The sequence below is a fragment of the Gavialis gangeticus genome, unplaced genomic scaffold (genome assembly GCF_001723915.1).
Source record: "Gavialis gangeticus isolate Ggan-Ray unplaced genomic scaffold, GavGan_comp1, whole genome shotgun sequence".
Classification (NCBI taxonomy): Eukaryota; Metazoa; Chordata; order Crocodylia; family Gavialidae; genus Gavialis; species Gavialis gangeticus.
Window position 1 is genome coordinate 8,733,857 of NW_017729018.1, and position 12,719 is coordinate 8,746,575.

Genomic DNA, 12,719 nt, shown 5'->3' on the forward strand with positions numbered 1-12,719 from the left:
CACATTTCAAGGTGGTTTAATACTTATAAAAAGGGACAATATTTTTAAGTGTATAAAAAAAAGCTGGTAGGAAAAGTGGCACAGGCTGGGACAAGTCAGGAGAGTCTGTGTCAGGTGAGCAGTGATTCTGCTTTTCTTCTCTTGGCTGCTACAGGGCTGGGACATTCCTGTTTCACACTGTCACAGCGAGACTTGGGCACGAGCCCCAGGCCAGGGCAGGTCCCGCTGGCCCCCTCCATGATGCCGTTGTGGTGGGAAGGGGATTCAGCCTTGGCTGGACAAAGAGCATCAGGGTCAGGCTTGAGGGGCTCTTCGGGCTTCACCAGCTCTGCCCTCTCCACCACCACTGGCCCTCTCCACTCAGGGATCTCCAGACCCAGGTGCTTCATCAGCTTCATCATGACTTCATCCACATAACCATGGATGCGCAGGTCGGCTTGTCTGTCCTGGGGCCAAGAGGCAGAGCACAGATGTCAGGAGCTAAACTGCGCTCTCCCCTTCCCCTTATGCACAACATGGCACCCCCCATGGCAGTGAGGGGAAAGCTTAGGGTAGAAACAACCCTGGCCCCGTGACCTACCAAATGCACCTTGTCTGGGACTAGGAGAGGACTCTGGATGTAGTGGCTTCAATGAGCCATTGACAGTCAGCTGGGGCAGGCTACTACCTGTTTAAGTTCCCCCTGAGATGGTTTGTTTGGACCATTATTCCCCCCTTAATAAACCCTGCTACAGTGGGGAAGCTACCTTGGTAGCTTGCAAGCTTGCAGGTTTTGGGGTGGGGGCTTGAGCCAAGATAGAGAATTTGTATCAAACCCTTAAACTGAACCTGGCTCTTGCTACCGCTGTCCAGTGCTCAGAAGAATAATGATGTACTGGGTCAGATTTACTGGCCTGTCTACAGCCTAGCCTGGCCCTGGAGCCTCCCTGCCTGGTACCACAGTGAATGGGAGCAGTGTGAAGGGCAGGGACCACGTGACATGTCCATCCAGACTACAACAAGGCAGGAATCCTGTCCTGGGGGATCGTTCCCACCCCTCACTTCAACAAACCTTGGGCACATAGGAGAGTGTCAGTGCTCCGTGCCCACGACACAGAGCTGAGCACAAACAAACCCCTCGATGTCCTGCACTGCTCCCAGCGAGGATTTTCTGCCCAGGAATCCTCTGTATCAGCTGCGATTTGATTCACCAGAAGATACACAGGGACTTACTTCTCTGCTCTAGATATTTATTTTTAGGCCCAGATCTGTGGTCTCTGGCAATGGGAACACAGCCAGGGCCCTCGCTGATGTGGGCCCACCTCTTCTAGCTGGTGCCAGCAGCAGATGGCCTGACCCACTTTTGCAGGATTAAATCAAGCGGACACTAGAATGATGGCTGCTGCTGCTGTCAACCTACATCTGACAGACCCTGCACGCAAGGTGCCAACCAAAAGTCTTCTCACTCACGTGTTTAGTTGCTTGGAGATTGACAATCACCAGCTTCCCACCTCTCTTTTTCGTGATCAGGGGGAGATTGCCACTGGGTTTGATCTGAAGAGAGGTTCCCAGAGTGATCGACAGGTCCGCTTTCCTGAGGGAAGAACGTCAAGACAGCCAGTAGAGCCTTTAATGCAGAGCAGAGCCAGCGTCTGTGAGAAGTCCCCATCTCCAAGACCTATGACAGACCCATCTCCCTCGGTGTAGGAGTCAACCTCACAGCCCCAATTAATTGGCCACAAGTGATGAAACCGTAACCCAAGACAACACACGAAAACCAGTGTTCAAACGCCCTCAGCAAGCTCCGATCAGAATCGACTTGTTCTGTGGGACAAGGGCTGATTTTTTTCTTCTGAGTCTGTACAGCACGGAGCCCGACAACATCCCAGTGTGAGATTGTGGCTCCTGGTGCTACCACCATACAGTAAAGAACTAGCCTTTGGAGACAGCTCTGTGAACAGCTGCCCACAGGTAGGAAAATGCCCTCTCATATCCTCTCATCCTTATCTTACCTTATTTTACCCATCCTTATCTCCTGTAAACTTGGAGAAGGGGACCTATATATTTGGCCTAGCTCATTAACCTATAAAGTACTTCCAAGAGGTTGTATTAACATCAGGGAATGTGACCTAGAAAACAATCCCTCCTGCCCGGGTAAGAAAAGGTGCAGTCAGAGGCATCTTACCTAGCCAAAAATGTTTCCCCCATGACTGGCAGAGTTTGCTGGTTAAGGATTAGCTACCACCTCCCTGGCAAGAGGGAAAGGGAATCTCCATAGAGGGAACTCCCAAGTGCATTTAATTTCCCTCAGACCCTTTGCAATGCAGTGTCACAAGCTTCCAGCACATCCTCATGCTGCTCAGCTGCAGCCCGGCTGACTGGGTAAAATCCTAGAGCAAAGGTGATGTCGCAGGGGACTGGCAGGTCAGAGTCCAAGTATCTGAACAGCTCCTTTCATGCTGGGACCTAGGAGCACTGTCGGAGATGTTGAATGTGGCAGAGGGGCCGGGGGAGAGTACAGGGGCCTGCCCTCCGCTCTGAGCACCACTACCTGCAGGCTTCATCGGCCAGGCTGAGGTCCCGGTCAGGTAGCGAATCTTCCCAGTCCAGAATAGTGTCTATGAGCTTGCCCCTGGAAAGAGAACAGCACAGGACAGTGCACCTCAGTACTGAGCACCACCTCAGACTCACCGTGACATGGGGAATCTCAAGGGCACAAAAGTCAGTCATGTACCAAGGGGATTCACAGAAATGCTCAGGCTGCAGCCAGGGGGCACCAGCCAAAGATGTCCTCCTCCAAGGAGACCCTGCAGGGGGTGGGGAGGGAATATCGCATTCCCGCGATGCAGCACATACCTACAGGCACGGAGACCACGCGCTTTAGTGACGTTGCACAGCCTGCCTGTCGACTTGAGGCCCATGCTCCCCACCACGGTGTCCCGCACGTACTGCCTTCACATGCAACGAGAGAGGACGCAAGTCAGGCTCCAAGGCGACACAAGTCCTCACGCCTGCCTGCTGATGGCAGAGAGGGGACAGGTGGATGAATGCACCCATCGGCTCTCAGCCCATGGAAATGGGGGAGCCAGAGGAAGCTACAAAGGGCAGAAACCAATGGGAGATCCTGCCATTTTGCAGCTGGGAGAAGGCAAAGATCCACCTCTTTGGCTAAACGCACTCCCGGCACGATGCAAACAGAGTCGTACTGGAGAGCAGGGCCAGATTCCAAGTTATGAGGCAGCTTGATACCTTTGTGGACTTAGGTCTTTGTCTTTAAACCTGGGGTCTCCCTGTGGCCACTCCCCCCACCCAGTCTGAGCAACAACTTGAAAATTTCAGCTAAGGCTCTGGAAGCCCAAAACTCAATGAACGCGACCCTTTTACTAAGCCCTGAGCACACAAGCCCAAGGCCCTGCAACAGGGCAGCACCGGGGGTATTTCAGCCTAATTGTGATGGCCACAACCTGATTAACAGGCCCAGGAGCCGTGGGGATCCTCCAGCAGGGCGCGCACAACTGATCTCCCACGCAGCACCAAGGGGGAAGTGTTCGTTTAGGATTGTACAGGACATATCTACTCATAAGCCAACAGCCCAAGATACGGTCTTGCAGGCTTGGCTGCCGGACGCCCACGTGCCGATGGGAAGCGTATGCCTACTGCTGCTCTAGGACTGCGACGACACAATCCGATCCCCTGCGAAACCCTCCTGCCCCAGAGATGTGCTCTGGAGCCGAGGTGCCTATTAGCACAGCCGTCAGACTCGCCCATGTTGCCAGCCTACTACGGGGAAAGTGAGCATTGGAGCAGCGGGGCTGACATACTTGCCGCATTTCACACATTCCTCCACAAACATGTTCCCGTGCAGCTCGGCCAGCTTGTCCCTGCGGAGGAGACATGACAGATTAACATGTGCCCGGGAGGCCGTGGCCCCCCTTGGTGACATGGCAGGCTCTTGCATGCAGTTGTCATGGACACGAGATGCCCGAGCAGCCTGTCGCTGAGGCTGGAACGGTTCCTAGCTGCCGTGAAGGCTGCTGGGCTGTGGGGGATAGGGCTGTGCTGGCAGGGGTGAGAGCATCTCACGCATGGCTCTTTGCAATGAGGCCACCCCACAGGTGAGCTGCTATATTTTCTTGTGTGGAGTTTGCTGCAACCCCTCCTGCCTCTGGGATCCCGCTGTGCTGGGCACTGTAGAACCATCTTCACCCCAGTCATTTTTCACATGAAAAGTTTGCAACTCTGGGATAGGACACAAGGAGTTTCCCCTTCCAGATGCTACTGGGGTGCAAATAGGAGACGGCCTAAAGCCCCGGACCCCTTGTGCCCTACGTATGCACCCAGCGAGAGCTCTTACCCCCTGAACAGACAAGAGAGAGACTGAGAGGGGAGCCAGGGCAGGGAGAGGGGATGTGCCTTGCCCCAGGTGAGACTAGAATCCAGATCACCCCCTTGCAGGCCAGTATCCTTCCCCTGGCATTAGTCTGGCTCTCAACACACTCTCAGTCTTTGGTACAGGCCCTTGTGCACACAGAAGACAATTCTCAACTCTCTCACCTTGTCAGCTCCTTGCCCACCGCAACTCAGAAAGACAACGGATCAATACTGAGAGCACGACTTTATAGAGGCAACTGCCAGAATTCAGCTGCCCTGTCAACCACAGCTTTATCCCCATCCCTTTGAACAGTGGTTCTCAACATTTGTAGACTCAAAGCCCCGCTGGATAGATTTGAGGCCCCCCTTGGAATATATCAGCTCCTAGTTTTCACTTTGTGCCTACCGAAAAATAAGAGAGCAGTTTTTCTGTTGCGAAGAACTCAGAAAATCCACAATTATGGGTCTCTATTTGAAATCTCTTGGTTTATCATGCAAAACATGTTTGCAAACCTAACAATGCTAATATTGCATAGCACTCTGTTGTACCCCTGAAGGGATCTCAAGGCAACCCAGGGTGCTGCAGCACCCTGATTGAGAACTGCTGACTTAGAGGCTAACCTGTGACACAACAGTCCAGCACAGAGAAGGGGGACACAACCGGCTCTCTGGTTGTACCTGCTAAAAAAAACCGGAATTTCAAATTCCACTGCATTCTGTGATCATTTCTCTCCACCCGTTCTGACCCCAAACTTTTGATTTTTATTTAGGGTCAGTAATGAAATTGGCCTATAGCATCTGCAGACATGTATTGGATTCTGTCCTCCTGTGGTTCCAGCTCTTTGTTGTTAATTGAATCAAGACAGACCTTCACCAACAGCTGTAGCATCTATCTGATCTGTGAGCACCTCAGAAACCACCTTCCTTGCCGCTGTGAGATTGCCGGCGCCTCTCTGCAGAGCCCTTTGTTGTGGAAAGCGCAGGTGATTTGTTTAGATCAAAGCTTCCTGTGTACTCTGCACAAATTTCACCCATGCTTACGGTGGAACGAAGGGAATGTAAAGGCATGCTCTTCCTGTATGTGCCACCATCAATGACAAAGACATTCGCCAAACTTCTTCAAACCAGCCAGCAGAGTGATTGGGACTGCTGAAGAATAACTGAATTTCAACAACACGCACACTTCAAGGCCTTGGGTCAAAGCATGTCAGCGTGTGGTTAAGTCACATGGATCTCAGCTGGCCTTAAGTGCTGCTGAATGGGGGGGCCTTTGCGAGGTTCAGAGAACACCCTCCACAGCTGCATGCCAGGGTGACTGTGCCCAAGAGCGTCTGGCCTTTTTCCCTTTCATTTTCACCATCTGAACAAGTGGCACAGACCTCTGTTGCGTTTTCCTGTATGCTCAAATGGCATCTACAGTGAGTTAGAAGCAATATGCTTCTAGTGATTGGGGTGCTGCTAAGATACAAGCTAGCAGGAACACTTGAATACTGAGAGTGACCCACAAGTCATTTCTAATGCGGGAACCAGCCACCTTGCGGTAATGATGTTCATCCTTTTAGCTCTTCCTGCCATTTTTCTAGCGTCTTTGCTCACAGTTTGTAATGGCCACGTCTGCTGCCTCTGCCTGCCTGACACAAAATTATCCTGGACAAATTGCTTCAATAGCTTCTTCAAACCCACTTGGGTTTTGCAATGTGGTGATACTGAAATGAAGGAAGGTTGCAGCTTTCTTGGCAAGAGCAACTATTGGCTTGTCAAGTGTTTTCGGGGCATCGTTGCTGTTTGATCTTTGCCATTTTTGGGGGTGTTAGTGATGAACAGTGATTGCTCTCGAATGAAATGAACTTGGGGCTATTGGAAGCTGACCACTGGGATTTAAATCATTTCCTGGGCTAAGTGGTGATAATACCGAGGCCGCACATTCACAGGGTTGCACTCAACATCCTGCTTGGCTACTCCAACATGCAAAATTTCACTCAATGACACTCGAGGAAAAAGAACCAGATTATCTGTGCTCCAAACCGAGGGCAAATGTTTCTGCTTAACAACTCCGGAGAGCGTAAATACAGCTTGTGAGAAAAGTGAGACCTCTTCCCAGCTCTGGTCTATTAACTCACTCATCATCTAAAGCATCCTTGAACGCCACATACTTTTGCGCTCCCCCTGATATTTGGTCTTTAACAAATATTAGTCACTCACTTGCAGTAGATATCAGGAGCTCTCACTTTGGCTGCAGTGAGAACAAGAAGCCACCACTGATGGAGCTCATCACTAGAGACTGAGAAATAAGTCATGCTGGCTGACCTCATGTAGGAACACACCCTCCAAAGCCACGTCCAGATTTTGGATGCTAGCGAGCCAAGCCGACAGGGGCTCACAAATCAGCACATTCCCTTTCCTGTCATCCAGGGAGAGTGAGCACCACATATCACCTGCAGCCCTTCATCGGATAACTAGCTCCTTTGGGGGCTTTGCTTAAATCAGCTCCAAAGCAAACCAAACTGAACTGCACACAGGCACTCAGTGTGGATTAACAGTGTCTGCAGAGATGCTGTTTAGGAGCATTTTCTTGGGTGGATAAGTCTTAAATACAGCATTTGGCTTCCCCATAAGGTTCCAGAAAGCCCAGACAGCCTAGCAAGGCTGGCTGCTTGGACAACACCATGTCAACCATTTCTATGGCCTTTCTTCAGCCCCTTCTCCCAGCCCCTTTCCTGTCATTCTCCTGCTTCGATCAAGCTGGCAGAGGAGAGCATAATTTATTCCAAACACGCAGGCTTGCAAAGCAAATAACCCCTCTGTCTTGAGGGCTGCAACTGTTCTGCTCTCAGGTATTTTTGTAATACACTGATGCTCCCCCTGGAAAAAAAAAAGCCTCTACTCCCAGGTGGAGCTAACGGAAAGGCTGGATCCTCTGGAGACAGTTTTACATCTCTTGTCACACTATAAAACACATTTCAGACTCCACCTTTACATGTGCGGGGACTCAGCTCCTCCAGGGGCTAGCTACGGACTGGGGGGCGCAGCTCCGTACCCTGTTCCCTTGTTAGAACCAGGACACAGCAGAGAAGTAACCACATCAAGTGATCCACAGTTCTGGTAATTTAAACATGAACCTTAAACGCAGGGTGATCTCCATCTCTTGCCCCTTCTAAGAGGGGTTTGCAGATGTACATAGAAGCAGGAGCTTAATTCAGAGCCAATTTGGATGCCAGGCAAAGCTTTGTCACTGAACAGGGAGGGCTGGCACTGTGTTTAGCTATTTTCCTTCAGGAAACCCAAGTTAACTAACCTCCCCCCAGGGGGGTTGAATGAGCAGCTGTGCCTGAACAAGGTGAGGAAAGGGTAAGACTGGTGTCCCCAGCAGGCTACATGCAACATCTTTGCTAGCAGTCAGCAAAGACCATTATTCACACCCAAGTTGTATGGAAGGCTGGTCCTGGGAAGCCAGCTGCTGTCTAAACAGCAGCATATGCAGGCTGGAGAGGGTCTCCTTATCATTCTCTTCTCAAACACCTGAGCAGTCCCTGGTGATGGCATAATCCCGTGCGTCATGCTCCACCTCAGGGCTGTGTGTGCCAGGAACAGGCCTCATGCAGACAGGGTCTCGGTGCCAAGAGTAAGTGAGTGCATCTCGAGCATCTCAGTAAGTTGCAGCCTTCAGCCAGCAAATGTTCAGCCCCTCTGAGGCCACGTGTGCCCCCCACGCACTCTGTCCCGGGCAGTGCCACACACAGCACCCAAGCTGCCTAAGCTGAGAGATGCTTGAGACAATGGAAATGTACCCAGTTTCACTCGGGAGGCTGACCCCACGGAGACCCAAGGGGCAGGACCAGCTGACCAGGACCATCCTCCCCACTGGCCTGCAGGAGGAGTGGAAAGACGAACACAGCCTGCCCAAAGCCTCATCCTCCCAGATCCCACAATGCATGAGGTTTCCAATAGCTATCGATACCGGTTGTCCTACAGAACTTAGCGCTGCCCTTTAAGGGGCTCGAGCAAATCCATGGGCATCCTATGCAGGTCACTGGCACTTTTAAAGGGCTTCATTTAAGAGCAGCAGCACTGGAGAAGGCAGTCTCATCTGCCCCATGGAATTACCAAGACAGAGTGTTACATGGCCTGTGTTGTATCCTCCCTCCCCAAGCTTTTCCCACCCCCTTCTCCACCTCTTTAAAGTCCATTCAGTTTACTTCTAGCCCCTGAAATGCATCCCAGTTGCATCCCTGCCACATGTACCTGCTGCGGCAGAGGGACAGATAGAGGCTCAGCACAGACAGGGTCAGGCCCCGCTGCCCCTAACACTGCAGGAATTCATACCCCAGGCATTTGTTTGCTGCTCAAGACTGCTGGGAAGCATTGATACCTGCTCTGCTAGGTTTGCACATGCACCTCCATGCACAGGCCTGCAGAAATACACCAATATGAGGGGCCAAAGGGCTTGTCACAGGCCCTGCCAGGCATGGAGGGGGTGATGCTGTACCGTGGGAATCCAGAGCGGACGTGCAGACCGTCCACATTCTGGCTGACCAGGAACTTCAGGATGCCGGCTCTCTGCAGCTCCAGCAGCGCCATGTGGGTCTTGGAGGGCTTGGCATTCTCAAAGGTGGTGTCAAACTTGGGGGACAACCCCTTTTCCTCCATGGTCCAGACGCCATTGGGCCCCCTGCGGCAGAGAAGAAGGGAGAGAGGTCATGGAAAGAGCAGGGGCTTGGCAGCAGTCTGTGGATGCAAGGCCAGTCCATGTTAAGGGGTAGCGCTGCTAAGTAACAGGACCTGCTGCCAGGGTCTGTCTAGTCTTGATGTATTGAGGACAGAGGTGGGGCTTCAGCAGCGATCTTGGCGCTTCTTTTAATGCAACTGCAGGCTACAATTTAATGCTGAACAGGATGAGAAAGAGCAGGGCAAGAGCAAGGACCTGAATCAAAGCCAAAGCTCAAGGCACCAGCAGGCAGGCAGCTTCCACCCGGTCCAACTGGCCCTGAACTGCCAGTCAAGACCTCCTGCAGGCCATGGGGCAGGGAGGTCATTAGGTTTAATGAGCAGGAGTGGGGCAAGGACACATCAGCAGCAAGAGCTGGGTGCTGATAATGAGGCAGGAGGGGAGTCTATGGGCAGGGTAACCTGAGGCAGGGTCTGCACAGGGCTCACTTGGTCCTGTGAAGTCAGTGCATCCTGCCTGTCATGGAGACAGACGAGAGTAACAGGAGCAACAAAGCCAGGGGTGTCTGCAGAAGCCTGTGTCCCTCCTGCCTGACTCTTCTGACCTAGTTCTGCCCTTGGCATGTAAGCGACCCCCTCACAGGTACCGCCAGGTAACATGCACTGCCCCCACCCATCCTCAAGCCCAGACCACTGACCCCTGCAGACTGCCTGAGAAACCACAGGCAGGCTAATTACCACTGTGGTGACTGGGCTGATTAGTGTGCCCCTGAGTTAATTAGCCCCCCACAGCACTGCAAAGCCATAGCTGCCTTGCTTGTGGTTTGGGAGGCAGCCTGCCAGGAGCAGTGCAGCAAGCTAGAGGAAGCCACTGTAAAGTTTACCTCCTAGGACCTGGCTTAAGCAATCTCTGGGTTCAGCCTGGACAGCAGCACAGGCCCCTGCCTAGGGAGCAGCGCACCACGTGGCAGCTTTGATACGGGATAAGACTGGTGGGACCCAGTTGATCCCACCGCAGGCTGGATAACGTCACAAGGAAGTTTTTCCCATGCTTTGCAGAACACAGCAACAGCGCGTCCACTTCTTTCCCTGAGACACCAGCCCATACACTGAGCCTCTGTGACCAAGACCTTCCTTATGTCCTGCCCACACTGTTTTTTCTTCATTTTCATCCCATCGCTTTGAATTACACCCCATTAAGACATCCCCTCTCCTGGGTGCTTTCACACCAAGGCAACACCTGCTCTTGCCTGGGTTGTGATACACCCTTGGGCAACTTCAGTGTCCTTCATATCTGAGCATGGATCATTGCTATTAGAGCAGAGCCCTGTGGCCCAGGGGAACCACCTGGCAGGGAGGTCTGGGTACCACCGCATCACCAGGGAGTGGGTGTATCTAGAGGAAACTGCACAGCATCAGTTTATACACACAATCCCCTCTCTGGAGGGATGAGATGCATGGGTCTGGCTGTAGCCACAGCTCAGCAGTGAAGGGAACCAGCAGGGAGCAGCCACAATGGGAAACTCAACTATGGCAAAATACCAGGCTTAATTCCCCAAGAAATCACCCCAGTGGGCACCACAGACCCAACCCCTGCTCACAGGCTCCCCAAGCTGGTCTCCAAAGGCATGGTGTCACCTGCTGTTTAAAAGAACAGACCAGCCTAGAGATAGAGAAGCTACTCAGTATTAGGAGACAGCCTCAAATGTAACTGCCTAGCTTCACAGAGTCTCTCTGGGCTCCCCCGCTACCCAGCACACACCAAACAACTGTATTGGGTGGTGACAGCTGGGATACGGTTTTACTACCGCAGAGCCGGCACCAGAGAAATGTCCCATGGATTTCAATGCACAATCACAGCCCGTTTGGGCCACGATGTAGCAAACCTGAGACCAAACTACAGCTAAGAGCTCATAGAAGGAAAGCAAACTTTTCACATCCCAACGTCCCACAGCCACAGAGAAGCGTTTTGAAAAGAAAAAAAAAAATCAGTAAAACAACAGTTATAAGTTAATGAGGAAACAGGACATCTTCCCTACAGCACTTAACCCACTGAGTCACTAAGCCAGGGCTTGCAATGCTGCCAGGATTAAATCACTTTTCATTAGCAAACACCATCAGTGTTATCGCTCCAGGCACCTTCCATCACACCCCCACTCTTCACAGCCCCCTTCCTCTGCAAATCTTAAGGCATTTTCTAAACTTTTGCAAAATGCCTCTGCCTGCTTCTCTCCCAGAGACCCAAGCAAGAATACTGTGACCCCAAAGCCTACGCCAACCATGCAGTTTCTCCAATACAAGATATCACCCACATGAATTCTTGCCTGTGTACTACGGAGATTTTATAGGTGGTGAAACCAAAGAACAGAAATATAAATCAATTTTTATAGCCGCATAGCAACCAGGAGAAAAAAGCTAAAGCTCAGCACGCCACGTTACCCATAATCCCACTCTGCTTCAACAACACAGGATCTCTCTTCCTTCACCTGAAGTCGGGGATCCCTGCGGCTGTGCTGATCCCAGCCCCCGTGTGAAACACCACGTTGGAAGAACACCTTATCAGGTCGGCTAGCTCATGCACTTTCCTCTCCAGCTCCTCCGGAGGATCAAAGATCTGAAGGAAAGAAATGGAGACAAAAGTAAGTTTCCCACATGGCCCCAAGTGCAGGAAGAGTCAATACATCGTTTCTCTTCAGCCGTGGAATAAACCTAGCATGGAGAACAAGATCACATGCTCCTGATAGGTAAAGTGCATCAGCACTTAACAGGGTGGAAAGAGCATTGTCTTAGAGAGGATACTTCTTCCCACTCAGGACATCCAGATCTTCCTTTCCAATCTACTTCAGAGAGGCAAGGAGCTGCTCTGGGTTTCAGCAAGTGATTAACTGGCTGAGAAATACTTTGCCCTCTCACTGCTGCTCTCTTCAAATCAGGTAACAATAGATACCCTCCCTCCTTGCCTCCATTTTACAGGTGGGAAAACTGAGGCTTTACTAAGGGACATGGCTTGGCCACAGCAGAACCAGAAAAAGAACTCAGGGCCCCTGAGGCCCAGCCCTGCCCCTCTCAGGCAACTAATAAATGCCGCCAGCCTGCAGGAAGGATGCCACAAGAGACAGGCAAAGCCTCCAGACCAAAGGCCCCAATGCTCACTGCCCGTGGGCGATGCTGCTGAGCAACACGTCAAAGGCAACCCTAGTCTCCGTGGGGCTGGACGGACACCAGCGGTTCGCTGGGGTGACAGGCCCTGCTCCACTGAAGGGGACAGACGTCAGGGTGCAGAGGCCCCCTGCCTGCCAGGCTGACAACCCACGCCTGCCATGTCACATGTGTGGGGGACACACCCCAGCTGCAGGTGAGCACTGGCGCCCACCCAGGCAGGAAGCAGAGCCCAGGCCTCCCCCACCCCTGTGACCTGCTGCCCCACGCTGCCCCCGATTCCTGGGGCAAGGAGCGCCCAGGCCAGGGGCACACACCAGCACCCCTGCGGCAGGCTGGGCTAGCGGGGCTTGCCCCAGATCATGCGGGGGACACACCCGAACACCATGCTGTCCCCCCTGCGCCTGCCAGAGTGGGGGCACGGGGAGCCGAGGTGCCCTGTCCCCTGTGCAGGGGACGGAGGGAGCCAAGGCAGAAAAGGGGCCAGACCCCAGGAGGGGTGATGGGGGGCGGGGCCAGACCCAAGGGGGCGGGGCCAGACCCCA

General features: G+C 52.6%; 1 protein-coding gene across 1 annotated transcript in view; it reads right to left on the bottom strand.

Moving 5' to 3' along the window:
* The window catches only part of SIRT6 (sirtuin 6), a 17,824-nt gene continuing 5,105 nt past the window's right edge, over positions 1-12,719 (bottom strand). Inside the window, exons 2-8 of the mRNA XM_019513393.1 lie at positions 11,502-11,642; positions 8,837-9,019; positions 3,801-3,860; positions 2,836-2,931; positions 2,531-2,611; positions 1,450-1,573; positions 1-446 (exon numbers count right to left, since the gene is read on the bottom strand). Coding sequence (XP_019368938.1) covers positions 111-446; positions 1,450-1,573; positions 2,531-2,611; positions 2,836-2,931; positions 3,801-3,860; positions 8,837-9,019; positions 11,502-11,642 — 1,021 coding nt within the window. The 3' untranslated portion in view covers positions 1-110. The remainder of the gene's footprint in view (positions 447-1,449; positions 1,574-2,530; positions 2,612-2,835; positions 2,932-3,800; positions 3,861-8,836; positions 9,020-11,501; positions 11,643-12,719) is intronic.